The 26,649-nt window shown below is 44.5% G+C and overlaps 1 protein-coding gene across 1 annotated transcript in view; it reads left to right on the plus strand.

The window, feature by feature from the left end:
• The window catches only part of LOC124605468 (venom carboxylesterase-6-like), a 165,630-nt gene that overhangs the window by 33,896 nt on the left and 105,085 nt on the right, over positions 1-26,649 (plus strand). The window contains exons 2-4 of the mRNA XM_047137169.1: positions 10,202-10,345; positions 17,633-17,777; positions 23,402-23,587. Coding sequence (XP_046993125.1) covers positions 10,202-10,345; positions 17,633-17,777; positions 23,402-23,587 — 475 coding nt within the window. The remainder of the gene's footprint in view (positions 1-10,201; positions 10,346-17,632; positions 17,778-23,401; positions 23,588-26,649) is intronic.

Raw genomic sequence — 26,649 nt, forward strand, 5'->3', positions numbered from 1 at the left:
AGGATGGCCGGAGACGGGATTGAACCGTCGTCCTCCCGAATGCGAGTCCAGTGTGCTAACCACTGCGCCACCTCGCTCGGTCGTTCGTTCATATAGATCAAGGACATAGAGAGCCTACAACATTTCCTTGGTGAACGCCGGATATTACTTCTGTTTTACTCGATGACTTTCCGTCTGTTTCTACGAACTGTGACCTTTCTGACAGTAAATCACGAATGCAGTCGCACAACTGAGACGATATTCCATAGGCACATAGTTTGGTTAGAAGAAGCTACAGTAAGAACGATAGGGATTACTCAAGTTCCTCTGAATCAGGATTCAAACCACGACATCCACTTGATCAACAACCAATCAGCAGCAGCAGCACATTCATGCCTCGCAGTCTTCACCTTGTACCTCTACTGCCCAGTCTCACTATGACAACAGCAGGAATCGGTATATAAGACGCCTCGATTGTTTTGCTAAACACAGGTGCACTCACAGCGCGTATAGGGAAACGTGCTGTGCGCAGTACTGAAAACAGAGACAGGTGGCGGAAATTTTTTTACCCGACCACGATATTACTGAACTTGGCCTCCCGCGGGCGTTGTTCCAAACACGTGGTGACGTTACATAAACAAATACAGTGGTGACTAACAAAAGCGCATCACATTGTGAACGGTTGTAAGACACTGGTAAACCAAAACATTATGACCACTGCCCACTACATGTTGGATGCCATCTGGTGGCGTTAACGGCACGTGACGTGGTAAAAAAAAGAAGCAAGCGGAACATACATGGACGGGAATCACCCTAAAGAAGATATGGGCTGCAAATGGGGATATCCATTTAGATGTGCGACTTTGACAAAGGGCAGATAATTTTTATTCATAGCCTTTGAACGAAGATCTCGAAAATGACGAAACTGGTCGAATGTTCACGTGCTGCTGTGTAAGCCTCAACGGAATGAGGTAGGACAGTGAAACTAACACTAGGCATTAAATGATTGGACATTCACAGATAGTGGGATTTGGAGACTTGTCTGCTCTGTAAACTAGGACGAAAGGTGATCTGTGGCATCTCTGCCCAAAGAGCACACTGCTGGTACACTCACGTCTTGGAACACACAGTTCATCGTACATCGTTGAACATGGAGCTCCGCAGCAGACCATCCATGCGTGTTGACATGTTGACCCAACGACATTATCAATTACGATTGCAGTGGGCACGGGACGGTCGGAATCTTCGGTACACTAGGTCCACGGTCATCTCCACAAACGTCGTCATCGAGGTGAACGGTGGCTCGAAACGTGAACGCGTCACTTGCGCAGGCTGGTGAGAGCACTATTATGCTATGGGAGACATTCTCCTGCACTTGTACGGTATCTGTGGTACTAATCGAAGACTCTCTGACAGCTACGAACCACCTGCAGCCATTCATGCTTGATGTCTCCCTGACGGCGATGTCTTGTTTCAGCAGGGTAATTTTCCGTGTCTCAGAACCAGAACCGTGCTACCATGGTTCTAGGAACGTTACAGTGAACTCAAGTTAATGCCTTGGCGACAAAATTCGCCTAATGTAAATCCTACAGAACCCATCTGGGTAGCCATAGGACGCCATCACCGCGTACGCAAATCAGCGGCCCTTTATTTACGCGAATTACATGACCTTTTCTTAGACATCTAGTGCCACATACCTCCATAAAACTATCAACAAAGTGTAGGATACCTGATATGGAGAATCAGTGTTCTATTTCGTTTCAAAGACGGACAGACATGCTATTAAGGAGGTGGTCGTAATGTTTTGGCTCATCAGTGCACCATCAACTGGCTCAGCGTGTAACCGTGAAACATCACAAAAAAATTCGCGGTAAGCTGACCGAAGCCCCCTCATTTCCAGAAGAAATAATACACTCCTGGAAATTGAAATAAGAACACCGTGAATTCATTGTCCCAGGAAGGGGAAACTTTATTGACACATTCCTGGGGTCAGATACATCACATGATCACACTGACAGAACCACAGGCACATAGACACAGGCAACAGAGCATGCACAATGTCGAAACTAGTACAGTGTATATCCACCTTTCGCAGCAATGCAGGCTGCTATTCTCCCATGGAGACGATCGTAGAGATGCTGGATGTAGTCCTGTGGAACGGCTTGCCATGCCATTTCCACCTGGCGCCTCAGTTGGACCAGCGTTCGTGCTGGACGTGCAGACCGCGTGAGACGACGCTTCATCCAGTCCCAAACATGCTCAATGGGGGACAGATCCGGAGATCTTGCTGGCCAGGGTTGTTGACTTACACCTTCTAGAGCACGTTGGGTGGCACGGGATACATGCGGACGTGCAATGTCCTGTTGGAACAGCAAGTTCCCTTGCCGGTCTAGGAATGGTAGAACGATGGGTTCGATGACGGTTTGGATGTACCGTGCACTATTCAGTGTCCCCTCGACGATCACCAGTGGTGTACGGCCAGTGTAGGAGATCGCTCCCCACACCATGATGCAGCGTGTCGGCCCTGTGTGCCTCGGTCGTATGCAGTCCTGATTGTGGCGCTCACCTGCACGGCGCCAAACACGCATACGATCATCATTGGCACCAAGGCAGAAGCGACTCTCATCGCTGAAGACGACACGTCTCCATTCGTCCCTCCATTCACGCCTGTCGCGACACCACTGGAGGCGGGCTGCACGATGTTGGGGCGTGAGCGGAAGACGGCCTAACGGTGTGCGGGACCGTAGCCCAGCTTCATGGAGACGGTTGCGAATGGTCCTCGCCGATACCCCAGGAGCAACAGTGTCCCTAATTTGCTGGGAAGTGGCGGTGCGGTCCCCTACGGCACTCCGTAGGATCCTACGGTCTTGGCGTGCATCCGTGCGTCGCTGCGGTCCGGTCCCAGGTCGACGGGCACGTGCACCTTCCGCCGACCACTGGCGACAACATCGATGTACTGTGGAGACCTCACGCCCCACGTGTTGAGCAATTCGGTGGTACGTCCACCCGGCCTCCCGCATGCCCACTATACGCCCTCGCTCAAAGTCCGTCAACTGCACATACGGTTCACGTCCACGCTGTCGCGGCATGCTACCAGTGTTAAAGACTGCGATGGAGCTCCGTATGCCACGGCAAACTAGCTGACACTGACGGCGGCAGTGCACAAATGCTGCGCAGCTAGCGCCATTCGACGGCCAACACCGCGGTTCCTAGTGTGTCCGCTGTGCCGTGCGTGTGATCATTGCTTGTACAGCCCTCTCGCAGTGTCCGGAGCAAGTATGGGGGGTCTGACACACCGGTGTCAATGTGTTCTTTTTTGCATTTCCAGGAGTGTATTTTGGCCGAGTAATACAACAGGTGCACCATTTTTTACCGATAATGCTGCAGCACGTTAACACTTCACCGTGACATTTGAGCCCTTCCCAGAGCAACCGAAAATATTTTCCCTCCCGCTAACGATCAACAGGCAATTAGCACTCCGTTAGTGAGGCGCGGTCTCACATGCCGGTTCCTTCCACACTGTTGATTATTTCTTCTGCTAGTAGTGTGCGTGGTGTACTGCCATGTACCTTTCTCATTCACATTGCTCTACAAGGCACGATTTAGTCAATGGGTTAGCGGCTATTGTGTAGTAAGTACAGCATTGCTTGCTCCCCTATATCTACGACACTAAGTTTGTAGAGTTAAGACATTTTTGGCTGTTAGTCAAAAGAAATGTTTAACAAAATATCTTTGCAGTTTGAATAGCAATTCTGAATAATTAAGAGCTCAATGACAAATAGTCTACGTGTTGTGCGTCAGAAAATTTCCGAGGTGTGCAAATTAGGTCAATGATTGCAACAAGCACAAGCGCCAGCCTGCACCTTCTGTACATGCCGTAGATGTACATCAAAGCAAAACAGGGAAACGAAATATCACTGCAGAAAGTGCCAAAGATGTATGTGTCTTGAACATATTGAAGTTTTTTGCAGGGACTGTGAATAATTGCGAAATGTGAAGTAATTGGTAACTGTATAAGTAATTTTTTCTGTCTTCTTCAGAGTTTCTCAAATTCGTAACATAACGTGATGCATATTGTGAGCAAATGTTTAAAAGGAATGTTTCAAATTTCTTAGTTTATCGGTTATATGATAGCATGTGCCAGATATTAATTATTTGACCAAAGAGTGGCAAAATAGTTCCTTAATGTTTGTTTACTGCCACATTTACTTGTAAACACGTCTAAGACAAAGGAAAATGATTGAAGAGCAGTTCTGTTGTCGTTGGTAATTTGAATACTAGTAAAACTACGTTCATTCAATTGTGTGTTGTGTTGGTCTGGGTGACCTGCCTTACGAAATTTGAATCATAATGTCACTACACAGGCAAAGTGTTAATAGTGTCATGTTGACATTGGTTCACCAATTTCTAATATCTGTGAGGAATCTCCAGATAAAACCATTTTCTATGACTCAGCTATAATCAGTTTTGCTCAACAATGAGAATTTGCAGATGCTATATGCGGCATTTAGTGAACCGGTTGTGATTTGTGCTATAAAAAGTAACAGTGTCAAAAATTACCGAACTTTGTATTAAGTCAATCAGCACCCTCTATAAATGGAAGGTCGTTTTCCCCAACTAGAAAAATTTATGCACAGATTGGTCCCGGTTTTCCGAAAGGAAATGAAGTTCCATGCCACTTTACAGAGCGTAGGGGAATGATGTGGGAGACCCGCACTAGGCGAGGTCCTACTGGAGGTGTTGGCCATTGCCTTCCTCCGACCGTAATGGGGATGAATGATGATGAATAAAACGACACAACAACACCCAGTCATCTCGGGGCAGGCGAAAATCCCAGACCCCACCGGACAGCTGTAAAGCCGGAACAAGAACACATGTAGAGCACCATTTACGAAATTTGCGCTGCTGATGCTCTAACGGCGTAGACCACAGCATGGGCGCAAGTGCAGTGTCTAGAGCGCCGGGCGGCCGCGGTCAACGACCTGCTGACACCAGCTCCCGTCGCCTTGTGCCTACTTTCGTGCCGTCAAGTTCCGCGAGTCGATGGCCATGTGTGACGAGGAAACATCGCAAACTTCGCCTCCTATTTTAAGCAGCAAAAAGCAAGATTTTAGGCCCAGCAATCGATCCTGCGAGAAAATTTGTATCACAATTCTGATAGTGTGCAGTCACGACCTTCGGAATGTACACCTTCTAAAATTCGCGCGCTGCCTTTGTTTGTGATCCCCTCTGCCCCGCTGCAGCTGCCTGATACTCGAACGCGAGGCGCCATACAGAGGAGTGGCAACTACAACCGTGCTATTCGACAAATGTTTAAGGCGAGGGAAAACCGGGGAGAAGGGGAACGTGACCGCCGAGCGTGTGCTGAAACCTTGTTCAAGAATATTTTCTTTTGTCCTTTTACACGAGAAAAGTACGTAATATGTCAACATCTCACACATGTATGTTCAACACTATGTCTCAAAACAAGATGAATAAACCTAAGCAACTGACAATTTACACTGAACAGCCTAAGAAACTGGTACACCTGCCTAATATCGTATAGAGCCCACGCGAGCACGCAGAAGTGCCGCAACACGGCGTGGAATGAACTCGACTTATGTCTGCAGTAATGCTGGAGAGAACTGACTCCATGAGTCTTTCAAAGCTGTCCTAAATGCGAACGAGTACGAGGGAGTGGAAATCTCTTCTGAACAGCACGTTGCATGGCCTCCAAGATATACTCAATAATGTTCATGTCTGGGAAGTTTGGTCGGCAGCGGAAGTGTTTAAACTCAGAAGAGTGTTCCTGGAGCCATTCTGTAGCAATTCTGGACGTCGGGGTGTCACTTTGTCCTGCTGGAATTGCCCAAGCCCGTCAGAATGCGCAGTGGTCATGAATCGATGCCTGTGATCAGACAGGATCCTTAAGTACGTCTCAACTGTCAGAGTCGTATCGAGACATATCAGGGGACTCATGTCACTCCAACCTGCGCACGCCCCACATCATTATAGAAGCTGCAGGCTCCATGAATTCATGAGGCTGTATCCATACGCCCATCCGGTCGATACAATTTGAAACGAGACTCTCCGACCAGACAATATGTTTCCAGTCATTGACAGGCCAATGTCGGTGTTGACGAGCCCAGGCGAGGTATAAACCTATGTGTCGTGCAGGGGTACACGAGTGGACCTTCGGCTCCGAAGGCCCATATTGATGATGTTTCGTTGAATGGTTCGTACGCTGATACACTACTGGACATTAAAATTGCTACACCACGAAATGACGTGCTACAGACGCGAAATTTAACCGACAGGAAGAATATTATGTGATATGCGAATGATGAGCTTTCCAGAGCATTCACACAAGGTTGCCGCCCGTGGCGACACCTACAACGTGCTGACATGAGGAAAGTTTCCAACCGATTTCTCTGACACAAACAGCAGTTGACCGGCGTTGCCTGGTGAAACGTTGTTGTGATGCCTCGTGTAAGGAGGAGAAATGCGTACCATCCGTTTCCGACTTTGATAAAGGTCGGATTGTAGCCTATCGCGATTGCGGTTTATTGTTTCACGAAATTGCTGCTCGCGTTGGTGGAGATCCAATTACTTTTAGCAGAATATGGAATCGGTGGGTTCAGGAGGGTAATACGGAACGCCGTGCTGGATCCCAACGGCCTCGTATCACTAGCAGTCGAGATAACAGGCATCTTATCCGCATGGCTGTGACGGAGCGTGCAGCCACGTCTCGATCCCTGAGTCAACAAAATGGTTCAAATGGCTCTGAGCACTATGGGACTTAACATCTATGGTCATCAGTCCCCTAGAACTTAGAACTACTTAAACCTAACTAACCTAAGGACATCACACAACACCCAGCCATCACGAGGCAGAGAAAATCCCTGTCCCCGCCGGGAATCGAACCCGGGAACCCGGGCGTGGGAAGCGAGAAGGCTACCGCACGACCACGAGCTGCGGGCTGTCCTGAGTCAACAGGTGGGGACGTTTGCAGGACAACAACCATCTGCACGAACAGTTCGATGACGTTTGCAGCACCATGGACTATCAGCTCGTAGACCATGGCTGCGGTTACCCTTGACGCTGCATCTCATACAGGAGCGCTTGCGATGATGTACTCAGCGACGAACCTGGGTGCACGAATGGCAAAACGTCATTTTTACGGATGAATCCAGGTTCTGTTTACAGCATCATGATGATCGCATCCGTGTTTGGCGACATCGCGGTGAATGCACATTGGAACCGTGTATTCGTCATCGCCATACCGGCGTGATGGTATGGGGTGCCATTGGATACACGTCTCTGTCACCTCTTGTTCGCAATGACAGCACTTTGAACAGTGGACGTTACATTTCAGATGTGTTACGACCCGTGGCTCTACCCTTCACTCGATCCCTGAGAAAACCCTACATTTCAGCAGGCTAATGTACTACCGCATGTTGCAGGTCCTGTACGGGCCTTTCTGGATACAGAAAATGTTCGACTGCTGCCGTGGCCAGCACATTCTCCAGATCTCTCACCAACTGAAAACGTCAGGTCAATGGCGACCAAGCAACTCGCTCGTCACAATACGCCACTCTTGATGAACTGTGGTATCGTGTTGAAGCTGCATGGGCAGCTGTACCTGTACAAGCTATCCAAGCTCTGTTTGACTCAATGCCCAGGCGTATCAAGGCCGTTATTACGGCCAGAGGTGGTTGTTCTGGGTACTGATTTCTCAGGATCTGTGCACTCAAATCGCGTGAAGATGTAATCACATGTCAGTTCTAGTATAATACATTTGTCCAACGACTACCCGTTTATCATCTGTATTTTAATGGCCAGTAGTCTATTATTTGATGGCCCATCATTGTAATCTGCAGCAATTTGCGGAAGGGTTGCCCTTCTTCAGTCGTCGTTGGTTCCGTTCTTCCAGGGTCTTTTTCCTGCCACAGCGATCTTGGAGATTTGATGTTTTACCGGATTCCTGATATTCACGGTACACTCGTGAAATGGTCGTACGGGAACATGCCCACTTTATCGTTACCTTGGAAAAGCTGTGTCACATCGCACGTGCGCTGACTATAACCAACGTTCAAACTCACTGAAATATTGTTAACCTGCTATCGTAGCAGCAGTAACCGTTCCAACAACTGCGCCAGACACTTGTTGCCTTATAAGGGCGTTGCCGACCGCAACGTCGGCATTTGCCTGCTCATTTATCTCTTTATTTGAATATGGACGCCTATACCACTTTCTTTGGCGCATCAGTCTGTTATGAAATGTAGTTAATGTTTTTCGATTTACAAATTAATCATCTCAGTTATGTTGAAGAATAACGCAACTCCTTCATTTTAGCTGTGTCATCTTTTCAAAACAAAGAAAAAACCCATAACAGCGATGTTATTAAATAAATATAACTACACTACTTCCTTAATGACACACCTACTCATTTCATTAAATTACACTGCATTTGTGAATCGCAACATGAAGTTGTTTAAAGCAAAGGGATCTCTGACGCCATCTACTGGCTTGAAAGCGCATACTATAACACAGTGAACTAAGCAATTTCGCTTGTTGGTTCGCCGAAATCATGAACACGAAACTCTTACCACTTTCTTAGACTGTATTTTGCATTCGGCATCAAACGGGTACTTCCTAAAATGGTTCAAATGGCTCTGAGCACTATGGGACTTAACATCTATGGTCATCAGTCCCCTAGAACTTAGAACTACTTAAACCTAACTAACCTAAGGACATCACACAACACCCAGCCATCACGAGGCAGAGAAAATCCCTGACCCCGCCGGGAATCGAACCCGGGAACCCGGGCGTGGGAAGCGATAACGCTACCGCACGACCACGAGATGCGGGCGGTACTTCGCATTCAGGTTTTAAACGTCTACAGTAGGTCCGAGCTTTTTACAGCCAACTGGCGCGTGTGTAAAGGCTCTACATTCAGAAGGTTATAACAGCGTACTATGAGAATTACTATCAAAATTCTCGCGCAGGATCGATTTCTGGGGGTGATATCTTAGTACTGTCCTTTTTTCCCCATCGAATATGATGTCAAATTGGTGGTGTTTCCTTGTCAGACACCAACTTCCTGAAAGCTTCCGTAGTAGCCAGAGTGTTCATCAACATGTAGGAACGCGGCAGTGGTGCATCTTGTCTATAGTCAACTCCGCATAGCTGTAGTTAAGCACCCAGGCCAGCCAATCCTCATCACAGGCAGCTGGGCAATGTGACTTTCCGCCTGCGTCTCACGCAGCCACGGGAGTCAGCGCGGTACCAGAGACGCAGCCGTCTTCTCCCTCTCGGAGCCACGAATCGCTGACTGCTGACTGACTATCCAGGCACTTGGCAGTCCCGCCAGAGTTTGAGTCATGAATGAAAGACTGCTCCGTGCCGCTCGCATTAAGTAGATTGTCAACTAGCCACATGGCTTGTCTGCCCATTATTATCGAAGGTCTAGCTAAGTCAGAAAATGTTCGATAGTTCACGTTCGTCTGGTAATGTAAATTGAAGAATATTTAATACAATGAATTCAGTTTCCAGGAACTACATTTTTCGTTCAGATATTCTACTCGATGTGGAGTTAAACTTCATTCTTAAGAAAGAAATAGCAGTTCTTAGCTCAACACATACTTAACGTCCCCACTCAGCGTTAAACGCAGCTGGACAACAGGCAACTATAAAAGAGTTAAGAATCACTATACTACACCAGTCAGTAAATAGCAGTAAAGCTAAAATTATGCTCTAATACCGTTACTAGGTGACTAAACTAATGACTTCCCTAACCGATGTTCTTTCTTCTATAATCGAACATTCCTATGCCAAACTGAAGAATGTTGGTAAAGCCACGGAATTGGTTGTCATAGTCTTATTTCTGTTTCTGTCTGATTCTCAACTTTTCGTAAAGGTTACCATATGAATGAGTCTGCAGTTCAGAATGTTACGTATCTTTACAGAAGAACTGACGTGGGTTGAGAACAAATATCCAGGTTAAGGTTGGTTATAGACAACTGAACTAAAATCAATGTCTGTCATCTGTCATTCAATTAATACACACACAGTATTAATGTTGTATTGTCACACTCTTCTCACGTACATGCAAAATCATACTCAGTGCTTACAGAAGGCAGCTAAAATTTTGTAATAGAGTAGCAGCTGTAGCCATAAGGCACCTAAAGTAAGTGTGGGAGTGAGGTAGTTGTTAAAGTACGTACTGCAATATTTGTTTCAGAATCCTCAGCCTCCAGATTCCTGGATAAATATTCGCGATGCAACAGTGCCAGGGCCACAGTGCACCCAGAATGCATTGTTCGATCCGTCAATTCCTCCAGCTGGAAGCGAGGATTGCCTTTATCTCAATGTCTTCACACCAGAGGTAATGCGTCTCCTAACTGCAGCCACATATGTTAAGCCGAAGGGTAAATTGATATTCACTATTTATCGTACCATAGCGTACTGCAGTTGCTTTCTTTAATCGTCTTTTGTGGAAAAAACGGGAGAAATCGCTTAAAATAACCAATCTTGTTATTCTCAATGTTTCTCGATCATTTCTAAGCAAGTTCTTCTATATCGATGAAACTGAAAAGATATTGTAATACACTACTAATATGAAACTTCCTGGCAGATTAAAACTGTGTGCCGGACCGAGGCTCGAACTCCGGACCTTTGCTTTCGCGGGCAAGTGCTCTACCGACTGAGCTACCCAAGCACGACTCACACCCCGTCCTCAGTCGGTAGAGCACTTGCCCGCGAAAGGCAAAGGTCCCGAGTTCGAGTTTCGGTCCGGCACACAGTTTTAATCTGCCAGGAAGTTTCATATCAGCGCACACTCCGCTGCAGAGTGAAAATTTCATTCTAGATACATTGCTAATAGTAGCATAGCCCCACCAGCTCTAACATTGAAAGTGTTCACACGAGTTTAAGAAATGTATTACTCTCTGTGACCGAATTTATTGATTGTGTTGATAAGTAATAATTTATTTGTTCTTGTAGCTTCTGTTTACTTGTGGCACACAGTACTTAATTGAAGAAAAGAGAGGTTACGGGATATAATCTTTATTTAGATAGCATATATTTGAGTGACCTTAAATTGTTCGCTCGTTTCATATTTTAAGCCGGATGGATCACAAACTTTTCGATATAAGCTTCTCTTTGCAATGACTCAGGCGTTTTACTTGACAAAGGAGTGATTGTTTTTAGAACACTTGGTCGATTATTTTAATCCATTACGTAATAAAATAAACGAAATTCTTTGCTCGGCTATTTGCAGCACTAAAATGGACGAATGTTATTTTAAAACAAAAGTAGCTAGACCGATTCCTGTGGTAAAGCTGCAGCCACAACCCCATCGTATGAATATGATACTTGTAGCATTTCCAGAATTATTTCTACAAAGGTTTTCTGTAGTTTGGCCCGTTCATCATGTATAGGGTTGCATTTAATTTATTATAATGACAGAAATTCGACTGCAGCGTGGATCACAAACAAACGATTTAGTAAAATGAACTGCGAAATGTACACTTTTTAATTCCTCCCCTGTACCAACCTCTTCATCACAGAGTAGCACTTGCAATCTACGCCTTCGGTTATTTGCGGGATGTATTTCAGTCTCTGTCTTCCTCTACGGTCTTTACCCTTTACAGCTCTCTCTAGTACCACGGAAGTTATTCCGTGACATCTTAAGAGATGTCCTACGATTCTATCCCTTCTTCTTGTCAGTGTTTTCTATATATTCCTTTCCTCGCCGATTTTGTGGAGAACCTCCTCATCCCTTATCGTATCAGTCCACTTTAGTTTCTACATTCGTGTGCAGCACCACATTTCAAATGCTTCGATTCTCTTCTTTTCCGGTTTTCTCACAGTCCATACCACGCTGTGCTCCAAACGCACATTGCCACCAATTTCTTCCTAAATTAAGTTCTGTGTCTGATACTAGTTTACTTCTCTTTATCAGGAATACGATTTTTCCACTGTAATCTGCTTTTGATATCCTCCTTGATCAAACCGTCATGGGTTATTTTGCTGCCTAGGTAGTACAATTCTTTGAGTTAATCTACTTTGTGACCATCAATCTGATTTATGTTTCTTGCTGTTCTCATTTCGGCTGCTTCTCATAACTTTCTTCTTCAATTTACTCTCAATTCATATTCAGTACACATTATATTGTTCGTTCAGTTCAGTACATTCTGTAAATCTCCTTCACTTTCACTGAGGACAGAATGTCATCAGCGAATTGTACACTACTGGCCATTAAAATTGCTACACCAAGAAGAAATGCAGATGATGAACGGATATTCATTGGAAGAATATATTATACTAGAACTGACACGTGATTACATTTTCACGCGATTTGGGTACATAGATACTGAGAAATCAGTACCCAGAACAACCACCTCTGGCCATAATAACGGCCTTGATACGCCTGGGCATTGAGTCAAACAGAGCTTGGATGGCGCGTACAGGTACAGCTGACCATGCAACTTCAACACAATACCACAGTTCATCAAGAGTAGTGACCGGCGTATTGTGACGAGCCAGTTGCTCGGCCACCATTGACGAGACGTTTTCAGTTGGTGAGAGATCTGGAGAATGTGCTGGCCACGGCAGCAGTCGAACAATTTCTGTATCCAGAAAGGCCCGTACAGGACCTGCAACATGCGGTAGTACATTAGCCTGCTGAAATGTAGGGTTTCGCAGGGATCGAGTGAAGGGTAGAGCCACGGGTCATAACACATCTGAAATGTAACGTTCACTGTTCAAAGTGCCATCAATGCGAACAAGATGTGGCCGAGATGTGTAACCAATGGCACCCCATACCATCACGCCGGGTGATTCGCCAGTATGGCGATGACCAATACACGCTTCCAATGTGCGTTCACCGCGATGTCGCCAAACACGGATGCGACCATCATGATGCTGTAAAGGTTTTGCCATTCGTGCACCCAGGATCGTCGTTGAGTACACCATCGCAGGCGCTCCTGTCTGTGATGCAGCGTCACGGGTAACCGCAGCCATGGTCTACGAGCTGATAGTCCCTGGTGTTGCAAACGTCGTCGAACTGTTCGTGCAGATGGTTGTTGTCTAGCAAACGTCCACCATCTTTGACTCAGGGATCGAGACGTGACTGCACGATCCGTTACAGCTATGCGGACAAGATGCCTGTCATCTCGGCTGCTAGTGATACGAGGCCGTTGGGATCCAGTACGGGGTTCCGTATTACCCTCCTGAACCCACCGATTCCATATTCTGCTAACAGTAATTGGATCTCCACCAACGCGAGCAGCAATGTCGCGATACGATAAACCACAAACGTGATAGCCTACAATCCGACCTTTCTCAAAATCGGAAACGTGATGGTACCATTTCTGCTCCTTACACGAGGCATCACAACAACGTTTCACCAGGCAACGCCGGTCAACTGCAGTTTGTGTCAGAGAAATCGGTTGGAAACTTTCCTCATGTCAGCACGTTGTAGGTGTCGCCACCGGCGCCAACCTTATGTGAATGCCCTGAAAAGCTAATCATCTGCATATCATAGCATCTTCTTCCTGTCGGTTAAATTTCGCTTCTGTAGCACGTGATCTTCGCGGTGTAGCAGTTTTAATGGCCAGTAGTGTATGATTGATATCCTTTTACCTTGAATATGAATTTCACACTCCAACCTTTCTTTAATTTCCATCAATTATTCTTCGATGTCTAGGTTGAAAAGTAGACTCCTTCCTCTCCAGTCTGGCCAGGCTCTATAATGTGTATATTGTGGTCCTGTCCACCGGCTATTACCCCGACCTGTGGAAATCTTCCCGCATCTTGATGTTCCTTAAACCCGGCAAACCGCCGTCCGCTGTCTTCTCCTATCGTCCCATCAGCCTTACCTCGGTCTTCAGCAAGGTCCTGAAATCCATCCTTTCCCGACGCATCCACGAGCACCTCCGCCATCACCGCCTCCTTCCTGTTACCCAGTGTGGCTTTCGGCCGTCCTTCCCTACCGATGACCTTCTCCTTCACCTCACTCATTTCCTCTCCGAACAGCTTAATTCCCGTCGCTCCGCTATGTTCCTCTCCCTCGACCTCGAACGCGCCTATGGCCGTATGTGGCATTCCGGTCTCCTCTTCAAGCTCCAAACCTTCGACATTCATATTAACTACGTCCGTCTGATCGGGTCCTTTCTTTCCCAACGACCTTCCTACGTCACCGTCCATAAAACGGATTCCTACACCTTCTTCCCCTCAGCCAGTGTGCCTAAAGGTTCCGTCCTCTCTCCTCTTCTATATCTTTTGTATATGGCGGACATGCCGCCGCCTTCACCCCCCATCCATCTTCTCCACTACGCTGATGATACTGCCTTCCTTGCCTTCGGCCCCACCCTGCAGCGCTCCCAACACCTTCTCCAGTCCCATCTTGACCGATTCACCACTTGGTGCAACCAGTGGTTGCTTAAGGTCAATCCTTCCAAAACCCAGGCGATCATTGTCAGCAAAACCACCCCAACCTGCCGCCTCTTCGACTTTTATGTCACCGCCTCTGGCCGTCCTATCGCCCTCACCCCCACCCTTAAGTACCTTGACGTCACCCTAGACCGTCGCCTCTCCTGGACCCCCCACCTCCGAACAATCCAAGCCAAGGCACACTCCCGACTCCTTCTCCTCAAGCTCCTTTCTGGCCGTACATGGGGTCTGGACCCCTCCACCATCCTCCACACCTATAAATCCCTCATCTGCCCTATCCTCTGCTACGCCCACCCTGCCTGGATCTCCGCTCCTCCTACATTTTACAAATCCCTTCAGATCCTTGAACGCCATGCTCTTTGCCTCACTTATCACATCCATCTCCCCTCCCCCACGCAGATCCTGTACGACCTTATTCCGTTCCCTCACCTCCTCCTCTTCCTCGAATGGATACCGATCCTCTACGCCTCCTGTAAACTCGATCCCCCTTACCTGCCTGTCTCTCCCATCCTCTCCCACCCCTACCCACTGCCATGCCTGTATCTCCACGTCCCGCCTGCTCTCCATCTCTCCACTCTCCTTACCCTCTCCCAATGTGGCTTCTGCCAGCTCTCCCTCCCTGATGATGCCCTCCTCACCTCCATCTACCCCTCCTACCAACTTTGATACTCCCCTCCCACTTCCTGTGTTTGTTCTTTAGGCACCCTCTCTCCCTTCTCTCCCCCTTCCCTCCCTCCTCCCTTTTTCCCCCTCTCGTCCCCCAGGCTTCCCCTACCCCCATACCTTCATTCCTCCCACCATCTCCTCTGCCATTGCCATCCTTACTCTCCCCTCTCCCTCCCCCACCACCTTCTTCCCCTCTTGGCAGGTCCCCAGACTCACACACGTTTCAGTAGACATTCACGCACCGGAGATCATCACCATTGTTTTAGTGTATGTGCCATCGTGTTTGTGCCTTAGTGTTTTTTGACGCCCACGCTCCATCGTTCACGTGTCGTCTCCGTCATCAGTGTCCGTGTGCAGTGCCATCAGTTTCTTCAGGTGTCTTCGAGTGTGAACGGCTAATTGTTATTTGTTCTCTGTGTCTACTGTATTTTGCACCCCACTTTGTTCTGTATACTCTGTGTCTCCATTTTATTTTCTTTATAAAATTTGTAGCTGAAGAGCAGCGTAGTGTGCTGCTGCCAGCCCACCTTTCTGTAAGGTGTTAAATAACAATAAAGGGAAAAAAAATTGAAAAGTAGAGGGGTGGGGGTGTGGGGGGAGAAAGACTATATCCCTCTCTTACGCTCTTTTCTACCCGAACACTTCATTCTTGAACTTCCACTCTTATGGTTCCCTCTTGGTACACGTTCATATTGTATATAACCCATTTTCCCTATTGCTTAACGGTATTTTTCTCAGGATTTCAAACATCTTCAACCATTTGACATTGTCTGACACTTTTTCCCTGTCGATAAATGCTATGAAGGTGTTTTGATTTTTCTTCGGTCTTGTTTCCATTATCAGACATAACGTCAGAACTATCCTTCTGGTTCGTTTCCCATACTCGAGCCCAACATCTCCTCATATAACACTTCCTCAATTCTCTTTTCCATTATTATGTGTACCATTCTCGTCAGCAACTTGGATACTTGATCTGCTAAGCTAATTTTGCGATAATTCTCGCATTTGTCAGCTCTTGCAGCCTTCGGAATTGTGTGGATGATATTTTTCCGAAAGTCTAATGGTATGCTTCCAGACTCATGCACTGTACACATAAACGTGAGTAGTCGTTTTGTTGTCACTTCCCACAGTAATTTTAAAAATTCGGATGGAATGTTGTCTGTCACTTACGCCTTATTTGATTAGAAGGCTGCCAAAGCTCTTCTTAATTCTGGTTGTAATATTTGATCCCCTATCGTTTCTATATGGACTAGCTCTTCTTCTTCTGTCACTTTATCAGACAAGACTTCACCCTCACACAGCCCTTTAATGTACTCCCTCCCCCTTTCTCCTCTATCGTCTGCGCTTAACTGCAGAATTCCCTTTGCACGCTTAATGTTACCACCTCTGCAATTAATTTCACGGAAGATTGCTTTGACCATTCTATATGCTGAGTCAGTCCTTCCGACAGTCATTTCTTTTTCGGTATCTTCACATCTTTCGTGGTCATTTTTGTACTTGCTTCTTTCATCGATCGACAGAAATATTTCTCCAGTTATCCGTGGGTTCCTCGCAGTGACCTTGGCTGTACCTATGGTTCTCTTTCCAACTTCTGTGATAGCCCTTCTTAGAAATGTCCGTTTCTGTTCAGCTGAACTGCCTGCTGAGTTATTCTTCACTGCAGCAGCTAAAGTGTAGAGAACTTGAGGCGTATGTCTGTATTCCACAGTACTTCCGTAACCCACTTCCTTGCGCATTGTCTCTTAAACTTCATTCTACTCTTTATTACAACTAAATTGTGGTCCGAGTCTATTTCTGCTCCGGGTAGGCCTTACAATCCTGCATCTGATTTCGGAATCTCTGCCTGACCGTCATGTAACCTAACTGAAATCTTTTCGTATCTTCCGGCTTTTTCCAAGTATATCTCCTCCTCTTAAGCAGAGTTTTCACTGTTACTAGCTGAAATTTATTTCAGAATTCAATTAGTCTTTCTTTTCTCTCATTCCACTACCAAGCCCATATTCTCCCGTAACCCTTTCTTCTGCTCCTTCCCTTAAAAGGGCATTCCAGGCCACCTTGACTATTGCACTTTCATCTCCCTTTACGATACTGAATTACCCGTTCCATATCCTCACATACTTCTCTTCATCTTTAGCTTGCGATGTCATCATGAAACGGTAGTGTCGATCAACCCGATTTTCAAATCTGAGAATTAAATTTTGTTGAGCGAAACGTCTCTTAGGAGCTTCTATATTTCGACCAATCACTTATTGTGTGCAACAAGGGAGTTTTCATTTCTTCATGACACTTGATGTAACAATTCTTTGCGATGTTACAATGATGGAGGTCTAAGTGATTCTTTTCCGTTGGCTGATGCGCGCTTATTTCGTAGGTCCACGAAAAATAAAGCAAATTAGGCAAAATGTGCTATACGTTAGTACAATCCGACGTAAGAGCTTCAGGACACAAACATTTGAGATACATTATATGCCTGTTTTCGTATCAACATACCACTGTACCGTCGTAATGGCTCTGATAGAAAATTCAGTATTAGCATTATCTGTGTTTTCAGGTGAATCCAAGCAGGCGGCTGCCAGTGATGTTCTGGATCCACGGAGGCGGCTGGATCTCAGGAGGCGCCAACTGGGTTGAACCCAATTTTATTCTCGACCACGATGTTGTGATGGTTGCTATTAATTACCGGCTCGGCCCACTGGGTAAGTAGGTTCAAGAGAGAACCCACGCAAAACAGCTTTGCGTAAATCATTTTTATGCTGATATTTAAGTGCATCTTGTTAACGGTACCCCACGTCGCTGGATATATTGCTTCAGAGCCTTCATCCTCTTCTTCCCCCCTAGAATTTATCGTGTCTAGCACGGGGTCCGCTTTTACAGAATTCCGCAAATTTTATTTTTTAATCTTTGTAGCCTGATGCCCTTCTTGGTGCCAGATTCGCCAAGGTAACAGAAGGGAGGGAGGTAGTGTGCCCCATCTGTCTGCGAATAGTGTAAACCATATTCTGTGTGTAATTGTATTTTAACAGTTGGTGTGCCGTATTGTCTGATGCAGAAGTTGGGCAACAGTCCAGCGTTTGCATAAACAATCATGAGAAACCATCTAAAAACCACATTCAGGTTGATCAGTGTACCAGCCCACGGACGTTAATATGCCACTCGGGTTCCATCCAGGTCTGGACCACCTCTATGTACAGCAAGCTAGCGCATAGCGCCTTGCACAATTAAGACTGCAAACTGCCTCATGGTCTATAGTTCAGCATTCCCGTAGTCGAGCCTATGAGCTGTTCTGGCAAAGCATAGTTATTGTGGTTTCTGTAATTTTGTATCTAATTGGCCTGATAGCCAGGTGTGTTAAGGCGTCGCATCCGGGACGGGGAAGTACGGTGGCCGTTGGCCCCGAATCGAATCCGGGCGGCCACGCGCTGGCCAGTCTGGATGTGATTTTCAGCGGTATCCCACCTCCAACTCGTGAATACCGGGTTGGCACCCAAGGTCCGCCTTAACTACACGATTCACAATAATTTTTAAAAGTTCGCTCACTTTCATATCAATAACACTACACAAAGTCAGTTGTGATACACATATTCTGCCGCTGGGGATAACGGGATGGCGACAAGAAGGGCATACGGCCACTTCTTAAATTAAACATACCAAATCCGTTGATAACCATGCCTGGATCGAAATAATATTACACGTAGTGAATGTGACATTGTTACGAATGATATTGTATTTGAATTATACGTTGTCTGTGTGCTGATAGTGTTCATTACGACGTCCTTAGATTTTTAACTCCTTTTGATTGGAATATCGTTAATACAGTAATGGTATGAAGGTTCGTCCATTTCGAGATGGGCTAGCGCGTGAGAGGAAGAATGCTTCACGTCATAATCGCCACCAGAAGTCTATGTAATTTAGTTGTTGATTGTCATCTTTGCTTAGACAACCATCAATGCTGTTTCATCTGGTGTCAGCTGAACTCGGTGATTCACTAGTTTTAGCATTATCAGTCAATATGAAATTAAATACTTTCCAGCTTATTGTACTTTGTTACGTGTAAGTAATCGGAGTAAAGTATTTTTTATTAAAAATCAATACAATAGCTCATTCGGTATTTGAAAATATATGGAAATATATATCCGTGTATTATTTCAGAAATGTGTGGTACAGTGAGTGGTAAAACTGGGTTGAGCGGTGAGTGGTAAATATTCTTCAGAATTTTAAATTAACCAAAAATCAAATACAGTTACACACTGAATTTCCGCAATTTTAAAAATGGCATTGTTTTTAAAATTGCAACATTCAGTAGTAATAACAGACAGCCTACGAATTAGTTAAAAATTCCAAGGCATTACAGTAGACACGAAAAATTTCCAAAATATATAGCATATTCCAAGGATGCTCACTAAATGTTATAAAAAATGAACTTAGAGAGTCCAGCCACCCAAAGACGAATACTATTAATAAAGAAAATTCTAAAATGCATAACAGACTCCAAACAAAATATTACAACCTGTACGACGTATGTTAACAGCCAAGTGTACTCTTCCAGTAATCGTATCGATACACATCTGACTATATCCAAGCACTTTCAGACACCGTACTTATACTGCGCAAAGGTAGAATCTGTCATACTTTGAAGATGCTCTCGTGTGTCTCATCCAATAATCAACCTCTCTATGCCACTAACAGGCAGTTCCTACGAGATAAATAAACAGTCTTAGATACGTTTACTCAAACAGGCACTGATAATGTGACACCACCTGGGAAAAAAGAACATAGGAGCTAGGCAGGCTCAGTTTCGTCTTTCTGCTGCGTAACTTACCATACATTTACAAAACTAAGCTTATTACACAATAGTGACTTCTCATAAACATCTTACTTAGACAAAAATAAAATAAAAATATGAACTAGGATTATTCGATAAATGTTTTTTCCTACTTCAGAACGGTATCAGATGGGAAAATTAGTCTGACTAATATAATGAAAATGGAAATTTCAAATACCAGTAAACTTCTACTTTGTTAAGAGTAATCACTATGACAATCCTTCTCGTAGATTAAAACGACACTAACCATCTGCTACACTTAATAAAGTCACGTTCTGCTCGATTCTTGAAATGGCAATACAAAAAAAAGCATAAACATTACCAACCTCTTTGCTGAATGATACAACGACTTACTAACTCCCGATCGCTGAGTAAGCATGGAACGCGACCGTAAACAAAATGCTGTATTCTGATCCCAGACTAATCGTCACTCTGGTGCACGGTTTACAGGAAAACCTAATCAGTCACACGGCCTCTGCATAACATACCAAAGCACGAGTAAAAATATAACACCTTATCTTGTATCGTTGAGTAGGTTGAAGAGAGTGTAGCGGCATGTGCTTGTCGTAGTCAGTTCAAAAATGTAGTTCGCTCTCCCAGTACCAATTCCAGTATTATGCACTCCTGCTCAACTAAGTGGCAGCAGAAATAGCAGACCACAGCTTGTCTGATCGAAAAGAACTTTCCAAACGCTTCATGCGGCTCAGCCCTGTCTGCCGCATAAACTCGCAATAACAGGTACTGCATGCGTAAAACTGCTCAGCGGCGACTAACTCACTGTAACATCACTGCATTACATGGGGACACGACCTAGGACTGACCACATCTTACAAATGACTAACTCCTAACAACTGTCTCTCCTTCTTCCTTTCAAATTCTATGTGCTCACTTGGCACGACCGCACCCTTGCCTTTCATCGGCGGAGTTACCGGCTCCAATGGCGAGAAGTATAGACTTCAGTACTACCCATATAGCAGGGAAATATCAAACAGGATCAACTTTCCATCGTAAAAGAAACGAAAAAGAGCTCTCCTGTAATCAATGGGTTAGATACATGACGCTAGTGCGATTATTAACAGACACCTTTCATAGTTACGCCACAACGCCATGTACAAGCTTGCTATAACCGTGATACCTTTTACATGAAAGCTTACATTAAATAATGGCACACACAGTCTCGCCAAAAAGACTGTTATAATTAACCAACAATGTTTGTAGAATATTGATAGATTCAACCAGTATCTAAGCTGCCTGAAAATATAGCAAAATCACAAGAAACATTCACAAGTTCTCAAAATAATTTAGACCTTACACACAGAATGGGTTTATAGCAACAATATTAACCAGCAGAAGTAAGACTTCGAAAATAATTACTCCAAAAGAAAACAATATCTAGACAAGAGCGCTCTAGCAGAAGATATGCCAAAGGTTTGTTTCAATCTTACATGCTCACGTGATCTGGCAACAGGTACAATAACATGGCAGTTCACTGTTTAATATGGAACAACTACACTGAGTAAACAACACACCACATTCAGGAACAGCCGAAATGTCGTAACAGGAGCATGGACTTAATAATCACTAATCGCTCTAACATGACTGGCACCGTATGTACAGAAAATTAAATCTGCACTCTCCTATGTACCGAACAATCCTAAAGACATAAGTGGAACTCTTTACCTTGAATAAATTACCTAATTTTTCTGAAACTGTAACCATTTTTTGTCTGTATATATACATCGCCCTTCCCGATTTCCATCCCATCCGGATAACTGCAGCGTGGTGCATCGCCTTTTATTAGTTTTTTTGTTTTTTACAGTGTATCTGTAGACGGCAAAGCCTTAAGCGGTACAGCACAAAAATCTGTATCACCACGGACACTATTTGTATATTTTCAAAACACGGTCACAATAATAATAAAAATTATCAGAGAAATTAAAAAGCTTTGAAAATTTTTCTGAATATTAAGCGCTCAATTCAACAGCCATTGTACTCTCAAGAGTGGCACTGGTTATATGCTTACATTTTTCCAGGTTTTAGATAACTGCTCACAGTAATTACGTTATGCATAGTCAGGATGCAGCAGACTCTCACATGGATGTTAATCCATAGTTTACTTTTAATGAGGAACAGCGTTAAACTATTACTGTTCGTCATGCAACAGATTATACACAGAAATTCCAATTTGAGAACCTGAATACACAGTCAGTTAACTGTAGTCGGAAGTGTCACTTGAGCATGTAGCCTCATCAGATTTTACAGGTCAGACGTATTGCAGAAATGGCTTTGGAATTGAAAGATATGTTTTAATGAAACAATACTATAGGAATTGAAGCTATCATGAAAAATCTACAAATGCTTTGTAATAGCAACAAAAGACCGATCCTGAAGAACGCCCACACATCTCACAAGATACTCGCTACTTTTTGAATGATTTCTGCATCTCACTACGTGTTTCATTTTGTTCTGAGTTTCGTTGCTCCATTATCGAAATAAAAAAAAAATATTTTGATGAACTAAGTAATCTAATTTAATGAATATTGCTCTAAATATAAGAATTTATTGGTATAAAAGAGTTTGGCTTTTGAGAACATCTTTCAAATGAAAATTCGGTTTATGTGGATGAGATAGATGCAAACTTTGTAAACGTCACTACAGATATTCGGATTTAGGTTATGACATGTTCGGTATGCCTACCATCATTGTCGATGATGTGGCGCAGACGAATGGCGAAACCCTGCATGACCAGCTGGAGTGTCGGAACGTCGACGCTTTCGATGACTTCCTGAATGGCTGTTTTCAGCTCAGCAATGGTTTTGGGGTTACTGCTGTACACTTTGTCCTTGATACAACCCCGCGAAAAGGAGTCACATGTGACCAGATCCAGGGCGAATCGAGGCCCATGCCAGTGACCTCTGGGTACCCCATAGCCAGAATGCGGTCCCCAAAGTGCTCCTCCAGCACATGAAACACTCTCCTGCTTCGATTGGGTCGAGCTCCGTCTTGAATGAACCACATATTGTCGAAATCAGGGTAACTTTGGATAATGGAGATGAAATCATCTTCCAGAATCTTCACGTACCTTTCGGTATTCACCGTGCCATCAAGGAATATAGCACCGATTATTCCGTGACTGGACACTGCACACCACACATTCACCTGCTTGAAGGTGAAGAGACTTCTCAATCGTCGCAAAATGCGGATTCTCAGTTCCCAAATGCACCAATTTTGCTTATTGACGAGCCCACCCAAATGAAAGTGAGCGTCGTCGCTAAAACAAACCACACATGACACACTAATCCCCATAATGCCCTGATGGCAAGGCTACAGTTTGAACGCCCTAATACACACCGTACAGAAGTTAAGACGATTTTATTTCATACAGTTCAATAATTGTGACCCTGTATACTGGTTGTGTTACACAATGCATGTGAACGTACTCATAGTGTGTCGTATATAGTGGTCTATGTGCTGTGTGAACCACTGTACGATTTGAAGGTCTCTTGAGCACGGAGGACGAGGCCTCTCCAGGGAACTACGCCCTAAAGGACCAGGTGGCAGCCCTGAGGTGGGTCAAGGACAACATCGCGGCGTTTGGCGGCGACCCCGGCAACGTGACCATCTTCGGACAGAGCGCGGGAGGCGCGAGCGTGCACTACCACATGCTGTCGCCTCTTTCCAGAGGTGAGTTATTTCACGAAGAGGCTATGTACTGTAATGATCGAAACGCTTTCATTTGTGTACGTTAATTAGGACTGGGAACAACATTTAACAGTAGCGATGGTAAAAAAAATCACTATTTAAAAAAAGCTTTCGGAGGAAATCGACTTAAACTTAAAAACACCAAATGTATTCACTGTTGCGAATATGGACCGATCAGCTGTATAATGGAAAGACGACAGTGGAAATCTATGCTAGACTGGGACTAGAAACCGGATTTCCCGCCTATCGCGCGCGGTCGCCCTGCGTTGTTAATCCGAGCATGCCTCACGGCCAGACCCAAACAATGTCTCTACAATTTGCACTCGTACATCCACGGTACATGTTCCTGTACAGGGGAGACATTTTAACTGAGAGTCGCTTGCCCGTTGTTGGCGGATAACTGTGAAATTTCAGTGGCTGTGCTGTTCGGAACTACAGTGCAAAGTTTCTTCGGACAAGCACGCATGTCCGAAGGCAGACTCACTGCGGCAACTGCAGCCATTATGAAATACATGACATGTATTTACAATTGCGAGTACGAACAACCATCAGATGCACAATGGAATGATGACAATGCAAATTTGTGCCGGATCGGGACTCGTACCCGGCTTACCCGTCTGACGCGAGCCTGTGGTGTTCAGTAATCTGATGCAAGTTCCTTGGGACAGGTCTGCAATTTAGAATCCTCCCGTCGACACCGGGCAAGCGACTTTCAGTTAACATGTCTCCCCTGTACATGAATACACATAACGTATGCATGAGTGGTCCGGCAGTGAATCGTGCTCGGATAGCCAAATGCGAAGGCGACCGCTCCCGATATGCGGCAAATGCCGGTCCGGCACAACTTTTCCTTGTTGTCATTCCATTCTACAACTCATGGTAGTCCATATTCGCAGCTGCGAATACATTTCGTGTACAACTACGTAATGGTGTAGTTTAGGTAACCACGTCTCACAGCCTGAGACCAATCAACATGGTGGGCCCTCGTTTTTAAGTAATCGGCTGCGAAAATAACTTTGTTAAAATGATACTGCAGCACAACGATTAAGTTGATCTTTTAGTATATGGGCTCGAGTCCTATCATGTGCTATTTTTTGACGCCGTAGCGTAACAGATAAGGTGGTAGGCTGCAGTTCGTGGGTTCGAATTCCATCAGGTGTTATTTCTTACATTTTATGAAATGACTGCGATCATTGTTTTGATATAAGTAATTGGTTTAAATATATATATGCTTTTATAATACTTTGCTGTGTCGTTTTAGTCATCGTATTAGTGTTTTATTTGCTCGCGTTTTTTCTTCTTTTCTTTCTTTTATCCATTTGGAACCCTCGTCCATATGATTCCACTATTTTTGTTAATTTAACGTGATTTATGAACGTTTGAAAATACCGATATACCGGCTAAAAACGAACGAGGAAATAATTTATTGGTATTGCCTGTGCAATACAGTTCGAAGTTTATTTTTCATCACAAGATGTATATTTTCTGGATTGCTAATCGTCATATAAACCTTTAAAACAAAAATTCTTGTCGAACCTTTTATGAAGTAAGCAAATGACAATTTAAATGAAAGAATATTTTATAAATAGAAAGTCAAGCAAAATGAGTAATAGGGATGACTATTGCAAAACAGACAAACATAAAATAACCGAGAAGGACAAATTAAATCGAAGTAGGTATAAGCATAATTAAACTCTGATGGACAAAGATTCCAAATGAAGAGAGAATAAAAGGAAGAAAAAAATGGAAACATATAAAAATTTGGATAGTTAAAAGTGACGCGGCAGAGGATTAGAAATGAAAGCCTATACATTTAAACGAATTAATTGAAACAATTGAAGAATTCAGTTGTTTCGACAAAGATGTAAAAGAAAATAATAGCACACGACGGGATTCAAAGCCACAACCTAGAGCATACCAGCCAGATAATTACAATAGCACTCTCTACTTTGATTTATACTGCATTTTCGTATTAAATATTTCAAAGCAGGGTTCCATACACAACGCCACACAGCACTGTTCGCGCTGATAAAGTGACTCCTTCCGAAATGCTTTCCCACTTTCTTTGATTTTGAGGAACAAACACAACATACACAGGAGGCATATTTTTTGCTTATGGGTGGTAGATGTTGCAGGAAATGTCACTGTGTCAGTCTATTGGGATCTGTTGGCAAGATTGGTAATGAAATCTGTTACTGTCATTTTCCTGGTCTGAAATGAACTGCGTAACCAAAATGCATTTGATACTCCTAGTAAGAGCAAATGAAGAACAGTTTCGCAACCAACAAGTCGGTCCCACTCCTGGGGACATGTTCCTGTCAGTCGGTTAAACATTCCATGTGGAGATGTAGCGTATGGCTTCCTTACAACTGAACAGAGGTACATACGCCCTCACTTGAAAAAAAAAATGGTACTAAGAACCCACCTACGGCGCTGTTGTTATTGTTAAATGGCAGTAGATGACCGACTATACTGATCCATACGTTAGTTTCACTTCGTTCTGCAGTTAGTTCTATTGTCTACTGGAAATAAGCTAGGTAATTTTTGTAAACTATTTTACTTCCTTAACGAAACTTATTTTTGTTCTTCTATAAACTACAGCCGGCCGCAGTGGCCGAGCGGCTCTAGGCGCTACAGTCTGGAACCGCGCGACCGCTACGGTCGCAGGTTCGAATCCTGCTTCGGGCATGGATGTGTGTGGTGTCCTTAGGTTTAAGTAGTTCTAAGTTCTAGGGGACTGATGACCTCAGAAGTTAAGTCCCATAGTGCTCAGAGCCATTTGAACCATTTGAACCTATAAAATATGTTTCCTTCTCCGATGTTAGGAATATTGACGTCGCATAAGTCCACCAGATGAGTTTGCAGCATGCACCTAACAACATGTTGCGTTAACGCTTTTGTCTCCATTTCCACATAAATCAGACATTTACTGGCGGGAACATCTTAAACAGCGGGTATATGGTTACGCCAGGACTTTTCTACGCTGCGGCATTATTTGTTTTAGAAAATACCACTGTGAGAAAATGGTCGGCTATTCTGCATCC

This window comes from Schistocerca americana, chromosome 3 (assembly GCF_021461395.2).
Source record: "Schistocerca americana isolate TAMUIC-IGC-003095 chromosome 3, iqSchAmer2.1, whole genome shotgun sequence".
Classification (NCBI taxonomy): domain Eukaryota; kingdom Metazoa; phylum Arthropoda; class Insecta; order Orthoptera; family Acrididae; genus Schistocerca; species Schistocerca americana.